The following is a 20,503-nucleotide window of genomic DNA, read 5'->3' as shown; positions in this document are numbered from 1 at the left end:
TGTAAAATTAAAAGAATAAAAAAACAGCTTTCAGTTTTTTCGCTGTATTTATTTCAACCAACAACATATTCCTAGAACTGACACATGACAGCGACAAGCATGCCAATCAAAACACCAAAATCACTAAATGAAAAATGTTTTAGGTTAATAAAGCTCACATTTTCTGAATTTCATTAATTACTCTCGAAACGAAACAATGATGAATAATATTAACGTTATTTTAGCAAGATCTATGGTGGCGTCGTTTCCCCGGGTCGCCACTTGCAGCAAAAGTGAGGTTATGTTTTGGCCCCCACAAAATACGATTTCTTTGATTTAAGGACTGACAAGCTCGTTATCCAGTGAAGCCGTCCGTCAGAACCACCTCTTCGACATAGAGCAAAAAAAGCAGAAGGAATCTGTAGGACGTATCGAAAAAATCCAAATAGAGTATGAAGGCCCTACAGACAAGGCCACCTTAACCATGAATAAACACATTTCCACACCTTTTGATTGCGCCAAACGTAAATCTCATCGTCATTCTTTACCTCTGTCACAAACGTGTGTTGCAGATCTTGGCGAACGAATCGCGGACCAGTCAGCTGTAGCTTTGTTAAACAATGACACCCTCTGGCACATGCACAAGCCCCTACCTGACTCCTGTAAACTCCAGTTTTTACATTACAAAATTCCGCAGCCCACCGCCGTCAACAAAATCTTCTGGCGCAGTTGTAGTTTCATTTTGGGTGCTGTAGCAAACGCCGCTTTTAAAGACACAGTCAAAGTGCAACTTCATAGTTTTCCTAGCCCGAACGTGCGTTCAGGGAGTTTCGTCTACGACGTCCAACTCGATCTGGCGGACTGGAAACCCACAGAAAAAGAACTCAAAGTGTTGTCGATAGAAATGATCAAGTTCTGTCAGCAGAGTCACGCAATTGAGCACATGAATGTGTCAACAGAGCTGGCGCTAGATTTATTTAGGAACAATACGCACAAATACCAGCAGATACCGGACATTGCGGCGCATAATAATGGGAAAATTACGTTATTCAGGGCCGGGCATCATATCGATATTTCGAGGGGGCCCATGGTGACGAATACGAATCACTTGGGGCGGGTTACTATAGCGAACGTGATTAAGTTAAATACGGATGTTCCCGGGGGGCCCATTTATAGGTTTCAGGGGGTGGCGTTGCCGAAGTCGATTATGTTGAATCATTTTGCGTTCGGGTTGTTGGAGGAGAGGGCGCGCAATTTGGTGAGTTGTTGAACTCTGTGGGGGCGAATTTTTTACAATTTTGGTTACAGAATCCGGCGAGGATACCGGGAAGTCAGGAGAGCTTTGAAGAAGATAACAGTTTCGTGGCGCAAGTTACAGCATAGAGGAATTTTGTACACTAATAAAAAGTTATTAATTTTTTTGGAGTGTTATTAACAGAAAATCGTGCTTTAGAAATAAGGAAGTAGATAATCATCTTTTTAATAACCACAACGGTTTTTTGTGGTGTTGTGTAACGTTATAACGCGATTGTTTGGAACAAAGACAAATACGTCTCAGAATTTGTGTGTGAAGCGAAAAAATAGTTTGTTATTGAAATTTAGAATTCCGATTAAAATAATCTTTTAATGTGCAAAGTTGTTGGTGATGAATCAGCAAGTAGTTTTGTCTGTATTTGCACATTCCCTTCCATTTCCTTTGTTCAGTGTGAGTCTAAACTTTCTACCACTTATCAGCTGAGCAGAGGTCACTGGGGGTTGTTTCTTGTTTTTAATCAGCGCTTATCGAAAACTTTGTTTATTCGTGATTTTGGTTTCGGTGGCAGCAGTTCGATAGTGAACAAAGATGCTGCTCAGGTTTATTGTTTTTTCGTTGTTGGTAGTGTGGGGTGAGTAATTTAATTATTTATTTATTTAATATATTTTTATGAATTTTTGTTTTTTTTTAATAGTATGTGGTGACTGTTCTGTAACTGCTGCACCCGTCTGGAGCAACACGCACACTGTGAAAGGAATTCTTTACATTCCTTATGCAGAAATCGAAGAACCTTTCTATGCATGGTATGTATATTGATTATTGTAATATTTCTTCCATTTGGCACTGTTGGGATAAGTTTACTTTTTGTAAATTAAACAATTTAGAAGCTATTTTAAGTGTTTAACAATTTTATTTGTTTTGAAATTTATTTTTAGGTTTCTGTGTAATTATAACATGAGGAGTAAATATTGACAAACTAAAATACACTGAGAGAGGTCATGTTGATAAGTAAATTATCAATTTATTTATGTCAGTTAAAAGAAAACAAATATAGTATAAATCTTTCAGGTTTCAGGAAAATAATTACAAATGTTTATATATTTTTTTAAGAACGTATTTTGCACGAGCTAAAAACTTTCCATAAATTTTTCAACCATAAAATCATGAAGATGGAATCTTACCTCCATGCATAAAGTAAATACATTTTTGATTTTTTAAACACTGATAGAAAATTGGAATTTTGGGCGGCCAAAAACAAAAACACAGTAATCTTATGAGTTGTGTTTTGGGTGTACAACTTATACATCAAAATGAATAGGTTTATCCCCACAAGAAATTTGATGGCGTCATTTCAAGAAATTATTAAATACAATTTTTTGAAAACGGCAAGAACTCTTCAGAATTGGAGTTTCAAACGATACACAAAACCTAAACCACGTTACAATTTTTTACAAGGTACGATGGCCCTTCCAAACAATCTCGCATCGACTACTATGGTGACATGGTCAAAACTTATCAGCTCTCCACCACCGGCTCCTACGGCACGAGCCTCAAGATCGCCCCTGTGACCACTGAAGCCGAGAAGAACGCGAAAACCTGCCTCCAGGTCAATGGAACCCAGGACTACCATATCAAGCCCCAAATCATCCTGCCTGACTTGACCAACTTCGAATGCACAGGTACGTTGCCCTCTTATATTTCTGTGGTCTGAACGTCCTGCTTCAGGAGAGGAAACCATCAGAGGTATTTTGACTGAAACGTGGGGGCTCACTGAGACCATTGGCCAGAAAGTCAACAAGTACAGGATGTGGCTGTACTACAAGGACAACCCTGATAATGAAGACATCAAGATCGCCATTCCCGTGCGGTACGAGATGCGGGGGTTCAATTCTTTGTTGGGGAGCCACTACGACCACTATTATTTAGAGTATGAGGATTTCGATTCTGACCCCATTCCAGCCGACACATTTAAGATTGACCCAAGTGAGTAAAAATTAATCATGTACTTATGTTTTATGAATTTAATGTATTCATGGTTGTAGATATGACATGTAGCGCCTTCCCCGGCCCTGGAGACAAGCACATCTACACCTTCAACCCCATGGCTGAGTTCGTCCGGCCGGAAAAAACCACCCATGTAGATTTCGAATTTGACAAATTTACTCACAAACATCGCAGACGGTACAGGAATGAAACTGAACTGGCTGCAAGGAAAGAAATATTCAGACAAAACGTGAGATTAATTCATGCAGTGAATAGGCAGAATCGAGGATACACTTTGGCCGTGAATCACCTAGCTGACAAAAACCCAGCTGAATTGAAGGCTTTAAGGGGGCGCACCTACTCTGGAGGCTACAATGGTGGCGCTCCGTTCCCTTACAAGAACATAAAGAAGGGCAATTTGCCTGATCAGTGGGATTGGAGATTGTATGGGGCTGTCACTCCTGTAAAAGGTAAAATATGGAGTTTGTATTTTTGTTTTTTGATGGGAAAATTATAGATCAATCGGTTTGCGGATCCTGCTGGAGTTTCGGCACCGTGGGGACGATAGAGGGCGCTCTGTTCCTACACAATGGGGGAAAACTTCAGCGGTTGTCTCAACAGGCTTTAATTGATTGCTCCTGGGGGTGAAACTGCGACATTGTTGTGTTTTTTATCTTAATATTGCAATATTTCCAGTTTTGGTAATAATGGTTGTGATGGTGGTGAAGATTTCCGTTCATACCAGTGGATGTTGAAACATGGTGGTATCCCAACAGAGGAGGATTATGGACCATATTTGGGACAGGTATGTCGTTCTTAACTTGTATGTATAATCTTCTATTAACGTTTTATGGTAGGATGGCTATTGCCACGCAGATAAAGTTCCAAAAGTTGCAAAAATAACAGGTTACGTTAACGTAACAACAAATGATGAGAATGCTCTGAGATTGGCCATTTTTAAGCAAGGCCCCATCAGCGTAGCTATTGATGCTAGTCAGCGCACCTTCAGTTTTTACTCAAATGGAGTGTACTATGAACCCAAATGGTGAGTTGGTTAAAAAATTGAAAAGGAAGCATAACGTAATATTTTTTGTTTCAGCGGGAATAAAGTCGACGAATTAGACCACGCCGTGTTGGCGGTGGGCTATGGGACAATTAACGGTGCCAATTATTGGTTGGTCAAGAACAGTTGGTCCAATTATTGGGGCAACGACGGGTACGTTCTAATGTCATCGAAAAATAATAATTGTGGAGTCATGACGACCCCAACGTACGTAACAATGTAATTGTGATTATTTTAAGTTCCTTGTACGTGTTTGAATAAAAGTTGCTTCCAGATCCAGATTTTGTTTAAATTTTTTAGGAGTAAATATGTCTATGTGTTGGCTATACTCTACTATGTTGGTACGTCATTCAAAAAACGAATTATAAATAAAAAATTATTTCGCCAGTATTTAATCTGTTTGAGCAGAAATTCGATTATTAGTTTTCAAAGTATTGCAGTAAATTATAAAAATCGTCACTGCAAGATAATATCAGAGAAGATGTTCTCTGATAATATGTTGTATTTGGAATGCAAATTGACCATAACCTCACTAATATGTCAACAGATGTATACAAACATAAATACTCAATTTCTATATATTTAGTGCTTTTTTTACTCATTTCTTGCCTCTGTGATGAAGAAGTTTGCCTTTCTGACTCGCAATGTGCACAGGACTTAAGCACTACGAAAAATAGGTATAGGTTATGTAGGCGCTGAGCCACAGTTTCACGCTAATTTTTAGATTTCTCCTGTACGACGTAAATCCACCGGAGGGTTTCAATCTTCGTCGTGATGTCTATATGCGTTTTGCTATTTTAGCACACAAATTGAAACTTTCCAAAAATGAGAAACTAAAACATTTTAGACTGGTGCTTCCTCCATGGTCACATTTATACCACTGGACTTACAATCCAAATCCCGAACAAATGCCATGGGGACTATTTTTTGATCTAGAAAGTCTCAAATCGTTCGCACCTGTTATAGAAATGCACGAATTTTTCAATGGTTTGTTTGTGTCTGCATTTAATACATTTTTTAAACTCTGTTTCTAGCTATTGACAGGAAGTATAGCGTTGTAATTGACGAAGTGTACATTCTGCAACATTTTAAAGACATGTTTGAGACTGGGAACTTTGAGGACCGAATGAAAATTGAAGAATGCAGAGCCAAGTCCCATCTTATTTATTTTTTTTATAACAATATAACTTCTAAGAACGTCAAGTGTTTATCGTATCATGGTCCAGCAACTAAGTTATCAGAGCTGTTGGATAAATCACCAGCTAAGTAAGAATCTCCACCAATCAAGGTTTAATTTATTTGAAAAGGATCATTTTGTTGCATCATGCTGAAGTGGCTCTTCATCATATGTTTGGGGATAAATTATACTGGCAGTGTAGGAGAAGTATGAGGTTTAATAAAGAACTGCGCTCGATAGCGGCTGATTTTCGACAGCAGTTCCTCAACTCCAGTGATGATTTAGATGGGACTATTTTACCCAATAGGTGGCAAGACGAAAAAGTAATTTTTTTAACACTGTGTGAATATTTGTCAAGTTATAATTTCAGCCTCACAGAAACGCTGTAGGGGGCCCCTACTTAGGAGTACATTTACGGAGAAAAGATTTTTTAACAGGTCGAGCCAACCAAGTTCCTTCTGTAGAAAATATAGTACAACAGATAAGTGAGAAACTTAAAAAACTGAGTTTGTCGACGGTTTTCGTAGCAACTGATGCTAGTGATGAGGGTAAAACTTGACTGGTGTTTGTATTGTTTACTGAAAGTATTTTCCAGAATATGGAGATATCATTAGAAAAATTCCACCTGAATATAAAACCATTAGATACACTCCTAGTGAAAAAGTTAAAACGAAGTATAAAGACGGCGGTATTGCGATCATTGAACAGATTATTTGTTCCCATGCGCGCCATTTTATTGGGACGCAAGAGAGTACTTTTTCCTTTCGAATTCAAGAAGAGCGCGAAATCTTTGGATTCCCCATAAAGTCGACTTTCAATAGTTTTTGTAGAGAACATAATGGGTGTCCGCAACCATCAGTCTGGAAAATTGTTTATTAATAGATCCGATATTAATGCTTTTGTGTTCTTTTTTAAATTTTTAGTTGTTTTTTTGTTAATTATTTAACGAATTTGTCGAATGATGGCGCGGCTTCGTTTTTATTAAAATAATTAATTGAATTACGTTAAAAACCAAAGTAATTATGTTGTGTATTTATATTGTTCACAGCTCTTATTAGTTCACTTGACGTGACTTTTTTTAAGTTGTTGAAGTTGTGTCCCAGTGGCGGTGCAAAAACTGAAAGCGTAGATTGGGATGCTTCAAAACATCCTAAATTTTTGACAAAAATGTGTTCCAGTAAGTGTGTAATGCAACATTTGCATAAGGAAAAAGCAAAAGTCTAAGCTCTTGAGTTATAAGTAAAAAATTAGTGAAAATAAATCAACGCTTTCTCCGCCACTGGCCTTTTCATAATAAAACAACGTCAGCGCCCTCTACGTCATCCAATATGGAATAGTTAATTCAAAATAAAAACGTAGCTTCAGAATAACTCTTCAACGATATTCATTCACCGCAATTATCGCTGCTCCAAAACGAACAAAATTTTTCGTAAAAAGCGCTAATTGCAAAACGAGGTCGAGGCCGTAACCGTGGCCACTTCGCGCATGCGCGCATCTTGACGCGCTGTCGTTCAAATCGCACTTGTCAAAGTGACGTAACCAAAGTCAGCTGAAAGTTATTTTTAATTGTTTGTCCGCGAACTAGCAAAATTTTAGTTGTCACTCGCAAAACCCGCCAGTTCCACCCTCAAAATGCCTAACATCAACTACGAAATCAAGCTGGACTTCAAGGACGTGATGCTGCGCCCCAAAAGGTCCACCCTGAAGAGCCGCAGCGACGTGAGTATTGATTTTGGTTTTCGGGAAATTTCTAAATGGAGGGTGGCCTTATTTTCGCACAAGAGGGTCAAGGGGAGTCAATCGAAGGAGCGGGGCCCCTTCAATCGACCTCAGCCCCCTTGGCAACCCTCGTTTTGTCAATACCCATCCCAACCCTCCCCCAGTCAATCAACCCGGATCGTGCGTCAACGGGGTGATGTCTCCTCCGCTCTCTTAATAGGGTTTCATTGAGTTATTTTTATCGTAATTGAGAGCGGCCTCGAAACCTATTTTTGGCCAATGGACGATTCACTCCATTTGATGAAAGGGGCTGTTTTAGGTGAACTTGTTCCGGGAGATCACGTTCCGGAACTCCAAGCAGACGTACAATGGCATCCCGGTCATGGCTTCCAACATGGACACAGTGGGCACTTTTGAAATGGCACAAGCCCTCTCGAAAGTATGTTCGTTTTTTTTTTTAAATTTACGTTCAAAGAAGCTTGGGTTTTAGCACGGGCTGTTTACGTGCATCCACAAGTACTACAGCGCGGAACAGTGGAAGAAGTTCGCCCAGGAGAACCCCAAGGCTTTGCCTCATGTTGCCGCCAGCGCTGGAATGACTGATTCCGATTTCGAGAAACTGACTGAAATTTTGAAATCCATCCCAGAAATTACGTTTATTTGTCTGGACGTGGCAAACGGGTACTCGCAGCACTTTGTAGAGTACGTGAGGAAAGTGAGGGCCGCGTTCCCCACGCACACGATCATCGTACGTATTGTTTTTGCAAAATAGAATGGTAATTTTTTGAACAATATCAAAAAAGTTGACGTCAAATATTTTCTGTCACACCTACAGCACTATGTTTGCTTCACATTTGGTGATTTTATTCTAATTTCTAATTGAATTCTGAATCTTGACTTCGCCGTGAGCCGCAATCCTGAGATTTGTTTATAATTCGAATTGTAGCTGTCCTTTTTTTTCGTGATTATTATTGTGTCTATGGAGTTGGAAAATCTGATAATTACATGACTATATAACTACTTTTGCAAATATTTAACCTTTAAACATTACGAGTCAAGGTTTGCTATCGCTTTTATAGATAATTGTGTCCTCGTCTGCGATTAGTTGCGTTCTACTTCCGCTCTGTTTAGTAACGAATTATTTCATTGACCTTTCCTGGAACACGGTGATGTAATAAAAAATGTAATGTGATTCTTATTTTGCCAATGTTTACTTTAGATACTTCATAATTGCATTACGTGCGAATTTATAACTTGGTTGGGACATAAATGGTGGCTATAAAACGTGAATTGTTTCACAGAAAAAAAACTGTCTTTGTAGTTATGGTTTGTTGATCAAAGTAAACTGAAAGATACCAAACCGCACTTATGAAAAAAGATATTAATTTTCGTTTTAATTAAGAGACTCCATTGTATTGCCTCTTGAAATATGTACTGTTGATAATTTACACGTGAGTGTCACTAGTCTATTTAGGTGTTATCAGTTCTTATCACGTTTTTTTTATAGACAACTGCGCCTCATTAAATAAAACGCATGAAAATTACAAGTAAAACTAGTTACACAGGCAGCATTGTCATAACTCATAATTTATAATTAGATATTAAAGTGAAGTACAGTGGACGCCGCTTAATGTGATCACTTTGGGACTCAGACAAATTGATCACACTAACCGACTGATAATAATAAGCGAAAACCATCATCAGAGACAGTAAAACTCAAAATAATACAAAATCATGAACAAGATAGTGTTTATTGTGCTGGTAGATGAAGGTACATAAACAGAAGAATTTTTAAAATAAATTTTGGTTACCATTCTGAGAAAGGAACCCTCGATTTCCTTTGGTGGTTGTAGAAGTTTCTTAAGTAAGGGCTGAGAATTTTTTTTTTCTCTGATAAGCTAAGATCTATGAGAGTATAAAGTGAATAGTATAAGCGAATTTATCTTTTGAGAGCAATGAATGTTCATTAAAAAACAATAGTAGTTTCAATCGTCTCGCTTCTCCAAAAAAAAACAATTCCCGCTTGTAAAAGAATTGCGAGATTGATCACAATAAGCGAAATATTGATCACAATAAACGGAAAAATTTTAATGCATTGGTATTGCGTGGGCCCGTTCCAAGCCATTTTGATCACACTAAGCGGTTGATAACATTAACCGTGATCATATTAAGCGGCGTCTACTGTATATAAAACACTATTTCGTGTAACAATATTTAAAGTTATAATTATAATAAATAAAGCACCAATAAGGTTAATGAAATAATTCTCTAAGCTAGAAATAAAGTACCCATTGTGTTAGGGTTCATTGGGCGATAACTTTGAATTAAACATTTCAAGGTTTTCTCGACGTTTCCTAACCCACAGAGTATGAAAAATACGTCTCACGGCAATTTTATTAAACACATAATTTCGGAAACTACTGGAGTGATTGTTATTTGAGGTATATGCTAGGAACATCGAATGGTAAAACTAAAACCTCAGATCATATAATAATTTATATATGATCTATAAGAATAAAACGCTAAACAAATTTTATCTGATCAGTCCGACCAATAATATGATGATGTCACTCGAAATTTTCTATAGTATATGTAAAATAATGAGTATATACATGTGAAATAACATACTCTACACTGTGATTACCCAAACATCCCGCCTTAAAAATGTGAAAAAAAAATGAAAGCCCGCGAAAAATTAAAAGATTAAAGAATTTGGCCTTGGCTGTGCATGTCTAACAAACAAAATGGACATGTGGCGGCAAATTTAAAATTATGGCAGTAAACAAAAGAACATTTTAAAAACTATGCAGCGGCAGCAGCACCAGACCGCTATAAGAGTGTGGCGATCGAACTATCTCAATTTCATTCTAGAGCACACCAGAATTACCCATAGGGGGCGTTGTAGCAGGAGCGGGGTTTGGGGCTCCTGGTCGTGGCTGTTCTTCCACCCCTCTATGACCAAGAAACGTGGCGCGCGGAAACAGGCCATTACGGTCGCAAACTCGTGGTTGGAAATGCCGGCTATTGGGTCAAGCCGCGAGCGTCACGTCATTCCGACCGCCCCTGACTCTATTCAAGACCTTCATCTTTTGTGCAGATGGCGCGGCCGCCAGCTCGACAAGGAACCGCGCACTCCGCTTCCGCTAAGTGTTTCTGTGTTATTTAACCTCAATTCTATTGAAATATTAAATTCGCCATACACTCCCGTGAAATTGTACACAGCAAAGAATTCTTATCTGAAATTAAAATTGGACAGCAGACAATTTATATGATGTAAGCATTAACCAATGAAATATTTACATGAAAAAACTAGTAAATATTTATAAACACAAAAAAAGATCTAGTGTGAAATAAAACTTGTGCAGATAAAAGTTACGTGAAATTAGGAACTGCAGAGCATGAAAATTTACGTTCAATTTATATTATACAACAAAGAAAGTTACTGAGGCTAAAATTATGAGCTAGAGAAAAACTGCAAAGCTAACAAAATCACATGAAGTTAATATTTTATGTCCATTCGAGTTATTGTTTAAATTTTAAACAAGTGAAGTTATTCAGCTGCATTGTGGGCCAACAAACACATAAAGAACAGTGGGAAATATGGAGGTTCAAAATGGTGTCGGATGAATGCGTCGTTCAAAAAAATGTGTCGTAAATATGTCTCCCAGAAATGTGGTCAATCCTGTGGCGCTGTGCAAATAATAATAAAGCAATAAAATGCACATGACCCACAATATTGTTAATTTGTTCAGTAAGATTTTACAGTTCAAATATGTGCTCGATCTGAAAATACGCGTTCAACATGGTCGCTGCCAGAACAAAGAATTTACCTGATGTTAAATTATGCCACACTTTATCAACGATTCAAACAAAGAATTTACATTATGTTAAATTATGCCATTATCCAAGTGATTAGTTACTTAAAACAATTAGCTTTGAGAGTCTATATCGTGGAGTGTCGCCAGCTTATTCCAAACAAAACACATGATAAATAAACAACACAAAATATATCCGGTCTCGGTGATATAATTTTCAACGTTGCGAGAAAATATCTCGGTGATGTGATGATGATATGATGATAATAACTGCCTAAGGGAAGACATTTTTTAATCTCCCCGTACCTCACTTCACGATATTATTAATTCTACCGCACTTACACGGTCTTTTCCCAGAGTGGGATAACGTTGGATGGATTTAACTCCCGTAAATGAACTATTAGCAATCTTGTGTGAGGAATTAAGAAGTGTTATAATGTAACACTGAAGGATAAGCATCCAGAAACCTTATTCATAATTTGGTAAACAAAAAATGTGTCCTGATTAAGTGAATTTCATGAAACCTCTTAACAAGCGCCATATCTAAACAAACTCCTGACTGTTAAAACAATTTAACACAATGTTAGAACCGGTTAACGATCAAAATCCTAACATGAACTGTGAATTTACAAACAATGAATCAGCATCACACCACGTGTTAGCGTCCGTCGAAAGTTCGCATTTTTCCGCTTGGAAAACAAGAGAAAGCAAAATCTGAATTAAAGTAATCGAATGCAAATACACAAGTTATTACGAAGGTGTGGCGGTAAATTTAAATTATGGCAATCGAGAACTGAGCAAGCGAGCTACGCGGACTTTGTAATGAGAGCGGAATTTAAGTTCCTCGTCATAGTCGGTCACCCTTCCTCGGTGATTCTACTTCAGGGGTAGGTACAACACATTCCACATTTCTATACCCAAAAAACCTGCCGCATCTGGAATAAGTTACGCTTTTACGCAGATGCGAGTCTCCCCATGGAGTTGCATTTCAGCGTCTATTTGGGCAATGACAAAACCGCAAACGTTTACTAGAAACCGTGTGTTCCGCTTTCTCCACTCGAACTTGTGCCTTTATATTTCAAATAAGTTCAAATTGTATCTCTCGGATGTATAACGATGACTGAATGAGTATTAAAATTGTATACTTAAATTAATTACGCCACATTATCAAGAATTTCAACCAACAAAGAATGTACATGATGTTAAATTATGCCACACTCTGTCAATAATTTCAAACAACAAAGAAGTTACACGAGGTTAAATTGTGTGCTATTTCAAGTTATTTACTATATCAAATCGCACTCACAGATGTGAGAAAACCCCACATCACACATACAAAAAAAAAACACACATTCAATACAATCAAAATCACAATCAGAGAACGCGGTCTCGGCAAACGCCAGAGGTATTTCGAGGATAAACGTACAAATTTAAACCTCAAAAAATTTATTAAACCTGTAAGAAAATATTAAAGCCCTCTCGTTTTACGAGTCCACGAGGGTATGAACTTAACCGCAACTTTTCAAGGTCCTTTTTCTCAAAATGGACCTCGAGTGAGAAGCTAGAAAGTGTGTCAAAATATAATACTTACGTAAAACACACAGAAACTCTAGTTATAACTTATTAAACAAAAGAATGAAGCTGACGTCCGATTCGGGCTCCAGTTTTTGTATGTCGTATGTTTCCTTGTTGCAGCACTTGTAGCTATAATGAAAAAAGGACGCACACAAATTTGCTAAACGTTGTTAAAACATGTTATCGAGTTAATAATAATAATATTCAGTCAACAATTATTGCGGTTTCAGGCCGGCAACGTCGTCACCGGCGAGATGGTCGAAGAGCTTATTCTCTCGGGCGCCGACTTGATCAAGGTGGGCATCGGCCCGGGCTCCATCTGCACCACGCGCCTGAAGACCGGCGTCGGCTACCCCCAGCTGTCTGCCGTGCTCGAATGCGCTGACGCCGCCCACGGCCTCGGCGGCCACATCATCTCCGACGGTGGCTGCACGTGCGCCGGGGACGTAGCCAAGGCTTTCGGCGGCGGCGCCGACTTCGTCATGGCCGGGGCGATGTTCTCGGGGCACGACCAATGCGACGGCGAGCTCATCGAGAAGAATGGGAAGAAGTTCAAGCTGTTTTACGGGATGTCGTCGGAGACCGCCATGCAGAAGCACTCAGGTGAAGAGGCAAAAGGAAAACTGGGTTGAGATTGCGTTTTTTTGTTTTAAGGTGGAGTTGCAGAGTACAGGACGTCCGAAGGAAAAACCGTGGAGGTGCCTTACCGCGGCGACGTCGAGCCGACCGTGCTGGATATTCTGGGCGGACTGCGGAGTGCCTGCACGTATACGGGGGCTGCCAAGCTGAAGGAGCTGCCCAAGCGGGCCACGTTTATTCGGTGCACCCAGCAACTCAACCCCATTTTTAGTTAAATTTTTAGTTGAGGTTTTAGTTCGAATTTTTATTGGCTGAAAAGTAGTTCCAAGCGACGAAATGGCGCCTACGGTTCGTCAATTATTTTAAGAATTTTAGCCGTTGTTAAAAGTTAACGACTTGAGTGAGATAAGCACAAAACTTTTACGTATTTAGGATGAATTTATTTATTTATATTCGTGATTTTAGTCTTGCGGAGTGACGGAATACACCAATGAAACTCGTCAGCATTTTAGCCATATTGTGATCTTTACAATATTTATTTCGTGCCTGAGTGTCATGTTACGTGGAAACTTGTTAATAAACGTTATTTTTTGAATAAATTAGTGCTTGTATGGGGCAATTTTATTCCTAATCCCGTAATCCTTTCCACAAAAAAAAATCGTTTTATGACTGAGAGATAAACAGTGTGACAGTAAAAGCGTACACTGTGGGATTTCAGTTGCGTATTTTTCCAAAGTTGGCTCTCTGTCAAAGTGCCAAATATGTACCTACTAAAAAATATAATAAAAACAAATATCTTTTTTTTAGTTTTTATATACTTATACAACTTGTCACTTTATTCAAGCTGCAATAGTGTGTTTTGGATTAACAATAAGAAGCTCTTATTAATTAATGATTATCCTATTCACATAAAAAGTAGATCATTTTTATGTATCTAGGACAAATCTTAAAATTCTGGCCTAGGTACTAGGTAGATTCCATTAGTGTTTATTAATTCGCGGCTGCGGCATTTTATTGCGTGGAGACTCAACTACAAATAGTAATTTTTTAACTAAATTAGTCCTATGAAGATAATCTCATTTCTAATCCGTTAATCCTTAAACTGCAAATAAATATCATTTTATGAATGCGAGATAAATGCATTGGGACAAGTGAAATCTTAAAGCGGTGTTTTTATTTAGTGCAGAAAAAAATGATGCGTTGTCACTTTATTTTAATTTTCATTTTTACAAAGTTGATACTTGCCCAAAATGACATAGGAACCGAGTGTCCTTCCCCGATCAAGTGTCTTACAGATACAGAGTTTACGTTCTGTTCAATCATAGACGGCCAAGTGGTGTTACAAGAAGAAACTATCAATTGTCCCACGGGGTACAAGTGCGTAGAGGATCCATACGTACCGTAAGTTCATTTGTAGTACCATCTATTTAATTTTGACAATTTAAATATGTGAAAATCGTATCATATTAATTCTCATTATTGCTGCTATTCAAGTTTAAAATAGTTTCTTATAATATACGTAAGTACCTCACTTATTAAGATTCCGTGGAGTTATATCTCAACAACGAATTAAAGTATGATATTTCCTAAACGTCTTTGTTTTTAGCACAAAGGAGATCCTGACTTAATATTTTATTAACTCTATTTTCGACCATAGTTGATTTAACAGAGTTAAATTTATGTATAAATATATTGTCAAAGGTTCACCATGTTAAAAAATGTACCTATAACATCCTGTTGAAAATGACAAATTAATATTTTTAGTAATCTAATCTAATCTTTTAATAATAAAAATAAAAAATAATTTCCACACCCCGTACATTATTTTTCATTAGCTGCGATTTTTTTTTTTGAGGTGTGTGGAGGCCCCCACGACCAGCAGCACAACGACTACTACTACCACAGAACCTCCAGGTAATCCTTAATCTGCATTTTTTCCAGTTTTAAGATTTATTTAATATACAGGACCGTCTCCCTGGCAACAATGTACTTACGGAGCCACTTTTCCAGCACCTAAATGCTTCCAGTATTATGAATGTGTGAGATTTTTCTGGTGGTACGAATTGCAACTCAAGACCTGCTTCATTGGTAGGGCTTTTGATCCTGTCAGATCAGAATGTGTTCCTATTTATCAAACTAACTGTAGTCTGTAATTTTTATCGAGTGTTTTTTATTGTATCATAAAATTAAGAACTTTGTAACTTCTGAGAATTTTGGGCTTAGGACAGTGTTGATTTTGGTTTTAACTTTTCAAATGATGTAAAATTCGTGTAAATATAATTCGTTCAAACTTGGATATAAATTTTATTGGATCCTTAAATTATGTTAGATATCTTGGGTATTTAAATAGAGGTGTTTGTGGAACTTATGGCTGAGTAGAGTATGGCTGAACTTGTGGAGAATATTTTAACTGTAAGTGTTTTAGTAAAAATTATATAATCCGCGAAAAAAACTATACCTATATGTTTTCTATACTTTTCTAACAAAAAAAAGAAAAGAGATTTTATATCATATGGCAAGTTTGATTGCTTAATTGAAATTATTTTTTGTCATCCTAAAAATTTATCGATATGGGTAGGTATAACCACGTTGTCAAATTGACGTTACAAGTCAACCAATAACATTGGACTTTTGTAATAATTGTTAGTGAGGAGGTAAGTGGAAAAATACTCCACTGGTAAAGGCAAATATTTTTAACACATAAGTAAGCAGTTTCTCCACATGTTGCGCAAATAAAAAAAATACGTGTTGTTTCATGTAAATGTTTATTGTCCTTTCATTTCTATTGAAATATCACCTGTTGATTGTCTAAATATGAATTTTGCCAAAATTACTATTAACAAGTAGTGTTTCAGTAGAAACGGCAAATACTATATAGTGTTGTCACTTTTTATACGGTCCCATACTGAGATTTTCGTTTTCAGTTTTTCAGTGAAACGTTTTTGGGATGTTATCTTTTGATTCTTAACTGATAAAAATCTACCTAATTGTTTGTGTTTAGTTAATATATTTGCTGCCCTTTGTTTCGAACGTGCCTCATTCTTATTTCAAAATCACAAAACATTTGTTCCAAAACTCAGAAGCGTAATCTCTGTGCCGCATATTGAAAAAACTACACATACTAAATCAATGTAGGCATCGTAAAACAGTGAAATTTATTTCATTACCAGGTGTACGAAATTGAGGTTAATTTATTATTGAAAACAATTTTGTAAATAAAATTATTTAAATGTGACGTTACAAAATGATGTAACCGTGTACAAATAAATAAAAATAAATATTTTATGAATATCTTTATAACCGACATAAATACAGAACAAAGAAAATTAAAGTACTATAATTATATCATAAAATCAGATAAGCGATTCTCGCACATACAAACATCACTAAATTACCCAGAAAAAATTTAAAAAATACTACATATTTAAATTACTCAAAATTCTAGTTGGCAGCTACTCTCGTCACCCTGCTTGCAACTACTAATGGCGTAGCAGCAACAACCGAATTCTCAGGTACCCACAAACTGGAAATCGATCCATAATTTATCCATATACTTCTAGTGGAACCACCCCAGTGTATCGAAACTGGCAAACATCCAGCCCCAGCATGCTACCAATACTACGACTGCGTTTATGTAATGTGGTGGTGGGAGGCCCAACTTGTCACGTGTCCAGACAATCAGTGCTTTGACATCGGCTTGAAAGTTTGTGCACTGGCTACCCTTGTCGACTGTCAGTTTAGAATTCCCTTACCAGGAGTAACGAATGCTCCCACAAATTCACCCTCAGTTGCCACGACCAAAAGTACCACTACGAGTACTAGTACTACCACTACTACTACTACAGTGGCACCCCCAACCATTGTACCCGGTTTCCCGAACTGTACAGGCCCTGGGAAACACCCAGCTCCATCGTGCTATGACTACTACGAATGTGTACAAGATGTATCATTGTGGAGACCTGTTTTAACTACATGCGTCGTTGGGTACGCCTTTGATATTATAATCATAGCCTGTGTGCCTGTGGGGCAATGCGATTGTCAGAATCGTTTGACCACTAAAAGCTCAACCACTAGTACTACTTCGCTGGCGCCACCTATAACATACCCTCCAAGTTGCTCAGGAGCGGGAAAACATCCAGCAGAGTCGTGCTATGACTACTACGAATGCGAACAAGAACTATGGTGGTGGAAGCCGGTCCTCAAGACCTGTGTTATAGGCTATGGTTTCGACATCTTCATCATAGCCTGTGTGCCTATAAAACAATGTGATTGTCAAAATCGCATCACAACGACTGCATCTACGAGTACATCGTTAGCACCACCCATAATAGAACCTCCATCTTGTTCGGGTCCTGGCCAACACCCAGCACAATCATGCTATGACTATTACGAATGCGAACAAGAACTATGGTGGTGGAAGCCTGTCCTCAAGACCTGTGTCATAGGATATGCCTTCGACATCTTCATCATAGCCTGTGTGCCTATAAAACAATGTGATTGTCAAAATCGTGTCACAACCACTGTATCCACGACCACTAGTACTACATCGTTAGTACCACCCATAATTGAACCTCCATCTTGTTCGGGTCCTGGCCAACACCCAGCACAATCATGCTATGACTATTACGAATGCGAACAAGAACTATGGTGGTGGAAGCCTGTCCTCAAGACCTGTGTCATAGGTTATGCCTTCGACATCTTCATCATAGCCTGTGTGCCTATAAAACAATGTGATTGTCAAAATCGCGTCACAACCACTGTATCCACGACTACTAGTACTACATCGCTAGCACCACCCATAATAGAACCTCCATCTTGTTCGGGTCCTAGCAAACACCCAGCACAATCATGCTATGACTATTACGAATGCGAACAAGAACTTTGGTGGTGGAAGCCTGTTCTCAAGACCTGTGTCATAGGTTATGGCTTCGACATCTTCATCATAGCCTGTGTGCCTATAAAACAATGTGATTGTCAAAATCGTGTCACAACCACTGTATCCACGACTACTAGTACTACATCGCTAGCACCACCCATAATAGAACCTCCATCTTGTTCGGGTCCTAGCAAACACCCAGCACAATCTTGCTATGACTATTACGAATGCGAACAAGAACTATGGTGGTGGAAGCCTGTCCTCAAGACCTGTGTCATAGGTTATGGCTTCGACATCTTCATCATAGCCTGTGTGCCTATAAAACAATGTGATTGTCAAAATCGTGTGACAACCACTGTATCCACGACTACTAGTACTACATCGCTAGCACCACCCATAATAGAACCTCCATCTTGTTCGGGTCCTAGCAAACACCCAGCACAATCATGCTATGACTATTACGAATGCGAACAAGAACTATGGTGGTGGAAGCCTGTCCTCAAGACCTGTGTCATAGGTTATGGCTTTGACATCTTCATCATAGCCTGTGTGCCTATAAAACAATGTGATTGTCAAAATCGCGTCACAACCACTGTATCCACGACCACTAGTACTACATCGCTAGCACCACCCATAATAGAACCTCCATCTTGTTCGGGTCCTAGCAAACACCCAGCACAATCATGCTATGACTATTACGAATGCGAACAAGAACTTTGGTGGTGGAAGCCTGTTCTCAAGACCTGTGTCATAGGATATGCCTTCGACATCTTCATCATAGCCTGTGTGCCTATAAAACAATGCGATTGTCAAAATCGCGTAACAACCACTGTATCCACGACTACTAGTACTACATCTTTAGCACCACCCATAATAGAACCTCCATCTTGTTCGGGTCCTAGCAAACACCCAGCACAATCATGCTATGACTATTACGAATGTGAACAAGAACTCTGGTGGTGGAAGCCTGTCCTCAAAACCTGTGTCATTGGCTATGCCTTCGACATCATCATCATAGCCTGTGTGCCTATAAAACAGTGCGACTGTCAAAATCGCGTCACTACGACCGCGTCTCCAATCACCAGTGGCACAACACCAGCACTACCTATAATAGAACCACCATCTTGTCCCGGTCCCGGCAAACATCCAGCACCCAACTGCTACCAGTACTACGAGTGCCAGCAGAAACTCTGGTGGTGGGAACCCATTCTTCAAACTTGTACCATAGGATACGCTTTCGACATTTTCATAATAGCTTGTGCGCCTATAGCCTCTGTCGACTGTCATAATCGAATAACAACCACAGTATCACCAACGACTCCCAAACCGACACCGCTGCCGCCACCCATAATCGAACCTTCCTGCTACGGCCCCAGCAAGCATCCGTCGTCCAGCTGCTACCAATACTACGAGTGTGTCCAAGTATGGTGGTGGTGGGAGCCCAGACTTCTATCGTGTGAAAGAGGATATGCTTTCGATATTGCGTACTCGGAATGCAGATTTCTCAGTTATGTCGACTGTTATCCTCGACAAACTACCACAGTCACACCACCCACCACAGCAGCCACACCAGCACCACCGCCTATAGTCGTACCGGAGTGTAGTGGTCCAAGTAGACACCCAGCGCCCATTTGTTACCAGTACTACGAGTGCATTCAAATCGGATGGTGGTGGGCACCGGAACTGAAAAGCTGTTCGCCAGGAGAATCGTTCGATGTAATACTCGGTGTCTGTTATCCGAGTTATGTAGTGGATTGTCAACAAAGAAGTACCACTACGAAGGCACCAACACCCACTACTGCCGCAACGACACCTCGACCTCCACCACAAGTACCGGAATGTCATGGTTTCAGCAAACACCCAGCTGCTTTGTGTTACCAGTATTACGAATGTGGTCAAATGTGGTGGTGGTGGGAACCAACTTTGAAAACCTGTCCAGAAGGGCAAGGTTTTGACGAGAAAAGAGGAAGATGTATCTGTGCCGAAGCAATCGGTTGTAGATTACCAGGTACGGTTTATGGTACTTTTCGCAGATGTGTAATAATTTATTACAGTTACTGAACCCAAATGTTTCGAACCGGGACAGTACCCAGCTCACAAATGTAACCAGTACTACGAGTGCGTGCCATATTTTTGGTGGTGGAGGCCAGAACTAAAGGACTGTCCCAAGGGGCAAGGGTTTGCCACTTCGGTAATGCGATGCGTTGATAAAGGGCATGACTGCACTTTATCAGGTAGTACGTCAGATCTGAAGACGAGGGGGAACTTAAAGTGGTTTATTTTAGGGAACGATTCATCTGAAAACTCGTCGAAGGAAAATTCTTCCAAAGAAAATGCATCTAACGAAAAGTCTTCCAAAGAAGTAGACATATGATGAAATGGTTGACGACAGTTCTGCAGCAACTGAATTATTCTTGATCTGTATATATAAGTAAAGACAAGAAGTATTACTGTATTTTATTTTAAATGTGTGGTTCCCAAT

At 39.0% G+C, this 20,503-nt stretch overlaps 6 protein-coding genes across 7 annotated transcripts; all 6 read left to right on the top strand.

The window, feature by feature from the left end:
* The first annotated feature begins 112 nt into the window (after positions 1-112).
* Positions 113-1,397, top strand: LOC135124551 (large ribosomal subunit protein mL39). Its single transcript, XM_064049708.1, has 4 exons — positions 113-272; positions 321-503; positions 552-1,237; positions 1,288-1,397. Exons 1-4 carry the CDS (start codon positions 197-199, stop codon positions 1,360-1,362), a joined length of 1,020 nt encoding a protein of 339 aa, XP_063905778.1. The 5' UTR covers positions 113-196; the 3' UTR covers positions 1,363-1,397.
* A 226-nt stretch (positions 1,398-1,623) lies between these two features.
* Positions 1,624-4,559, top strand: Ctsk1 (Cathepsin K1). The gene is made up of 9 exons (XM_064049706.1): positions 1,624-1,865; positions 1,929-2,037; positions 2,690-2,913; positions 2,960-3,217; positions 3,277-3,687; positions 3,735-3,861; positions 3,914-4,022; positions 4,075-4,262; positions 4,317-4,559. Exons 1-9 carry the CDS (start codon positions 1,823-1,825, stop codon positions 4,501-4,503), a joined length of 1,656 nt encoding a protein of 551 aa, XP_063905776.1. The 5' UTR covers positions 1,624-1,822; the 3' UTR covers positions 4,504-4,559.
* A 219-nt stretch (positions 4,560-4,778) lies between these two features.
* LOC135124548 (GDP-fucose protein O-fucosyltransferase 2) lies at positions 4,779-6,355 on the top strand. The gene is made up of 6 exons (XM_064049704.1): positions 4,779-4,957; positions 5,005-5,267; positions 5,315-5,546; positions 5,588-5,780; positions 5,828-6,005; positions 6,053-6,355. Exons 1-6 carry the CDS (start codon positions 4,791-4,793, stop codon positions 6,334-6,336), a joined length of 1,317 nt encoding a protein of 438 aa, XP_063905774.1. The 5' UTR covers positions 4,779-4,790; the 3' UTR covers positions 6,337-6,355.
* A 132-nt stretch (positions 6,356-6,487) lies between these two features.
* LOC135124549 (GMP reductase 1-like) lies at positions 6,488-13,756 on the top strand. Its single transcript, XM_064049705.1, has 5 exons — positions 6,488-7,176; positions 7,496-7,615; positions 7,667-7,924; positions 12,797-13,169; positions 13,221-13,756. Exons 1-5 carry the CDS (start codon positions 7,090-7,092, stop codon positions 13,418-13,420), a joined length of 1,038 nt encoding a protein of 345 aa, XP_063905775.1. The 5' UTR covers positions 6,488-7,089; the 3' UTR covers positions 13,421-13,756.
* Positions 13,757-14,091: 335 nt separating this feature from the next.
* Positions 14,092-15,447, top strand: LOC135124546 (uncharacterized). The gene is made up of 3 exons (XM_064049703.1): positions 14,092-14,546; positions 15,001-15,059; positions 15,111-15,447. Exons 1-3 carry the CDS (start codon positions 14,272-14,274, stop codon positions 15,296-15,298), a joined length of 522 nt encoding a protein of 173 aa, XP_063905773.1. The 5' UTR covers positions 14,092-14,271; the 3' UTR covers positions 15,299-15,447.
* Positions 15,448-15,459: 12 nt separating this feature from the next.
* Positions 15,460-20,476, top strand: LOC135124541 (uncharacterized). Of its 2 annotated transcripts, none has more exons than XM_064049673.1 (5): positions 15,460-15,557; positions 16,591-16,657; positions 16,706-20,029; positions 20,076-20,255; positions 20,307-20,476. In XM_064049673.1, the coding sequence occupies exons 1-5, from the start codon at positions 15,528-15,530 to the stop codon at positions 20,393-20,395; spliced, it is 3,690 nt and encodes a 1,229-aa protein (XP_063905743.1). In that variant the 5' UTR covers positions 15,460-15,527; the 3' UTR covers positions 20,396-20,476. The 2 variants fall into 2 exon arrangements, with proteins under 2 accessions (XP_063905743.1, XP_063905742.1); XM_064049672.1 differs by having other exon boundaries at positions 20,076-20,258.
* Positions 20,477-20,503: the final 27 nt, after the last annotated feature.

The sequence above is a fragment of the Zophobas morio genome, unplaced genomic scaffold, assembly GCF_036711695.1.
Source record: "Zophobas morio isolate AGI-343-1 ecotype UQ-CSIRO unplaced genomic scaffold, CSIRO_AGI_Zmor_V1 ptg000007l, whole genome shotgun sequence".
Classification (NCBI taxonomy): Eukaryota; Metazoa; Arthropoda; class Insecta; order Coleoptera; family Tenebrionidae; genus Zophobas; species Zophobas morio.
Note: the sequence above shows the minus strand (reverse complement) of the source record. Positions and strands in the feature narration are given on the sequence as shown.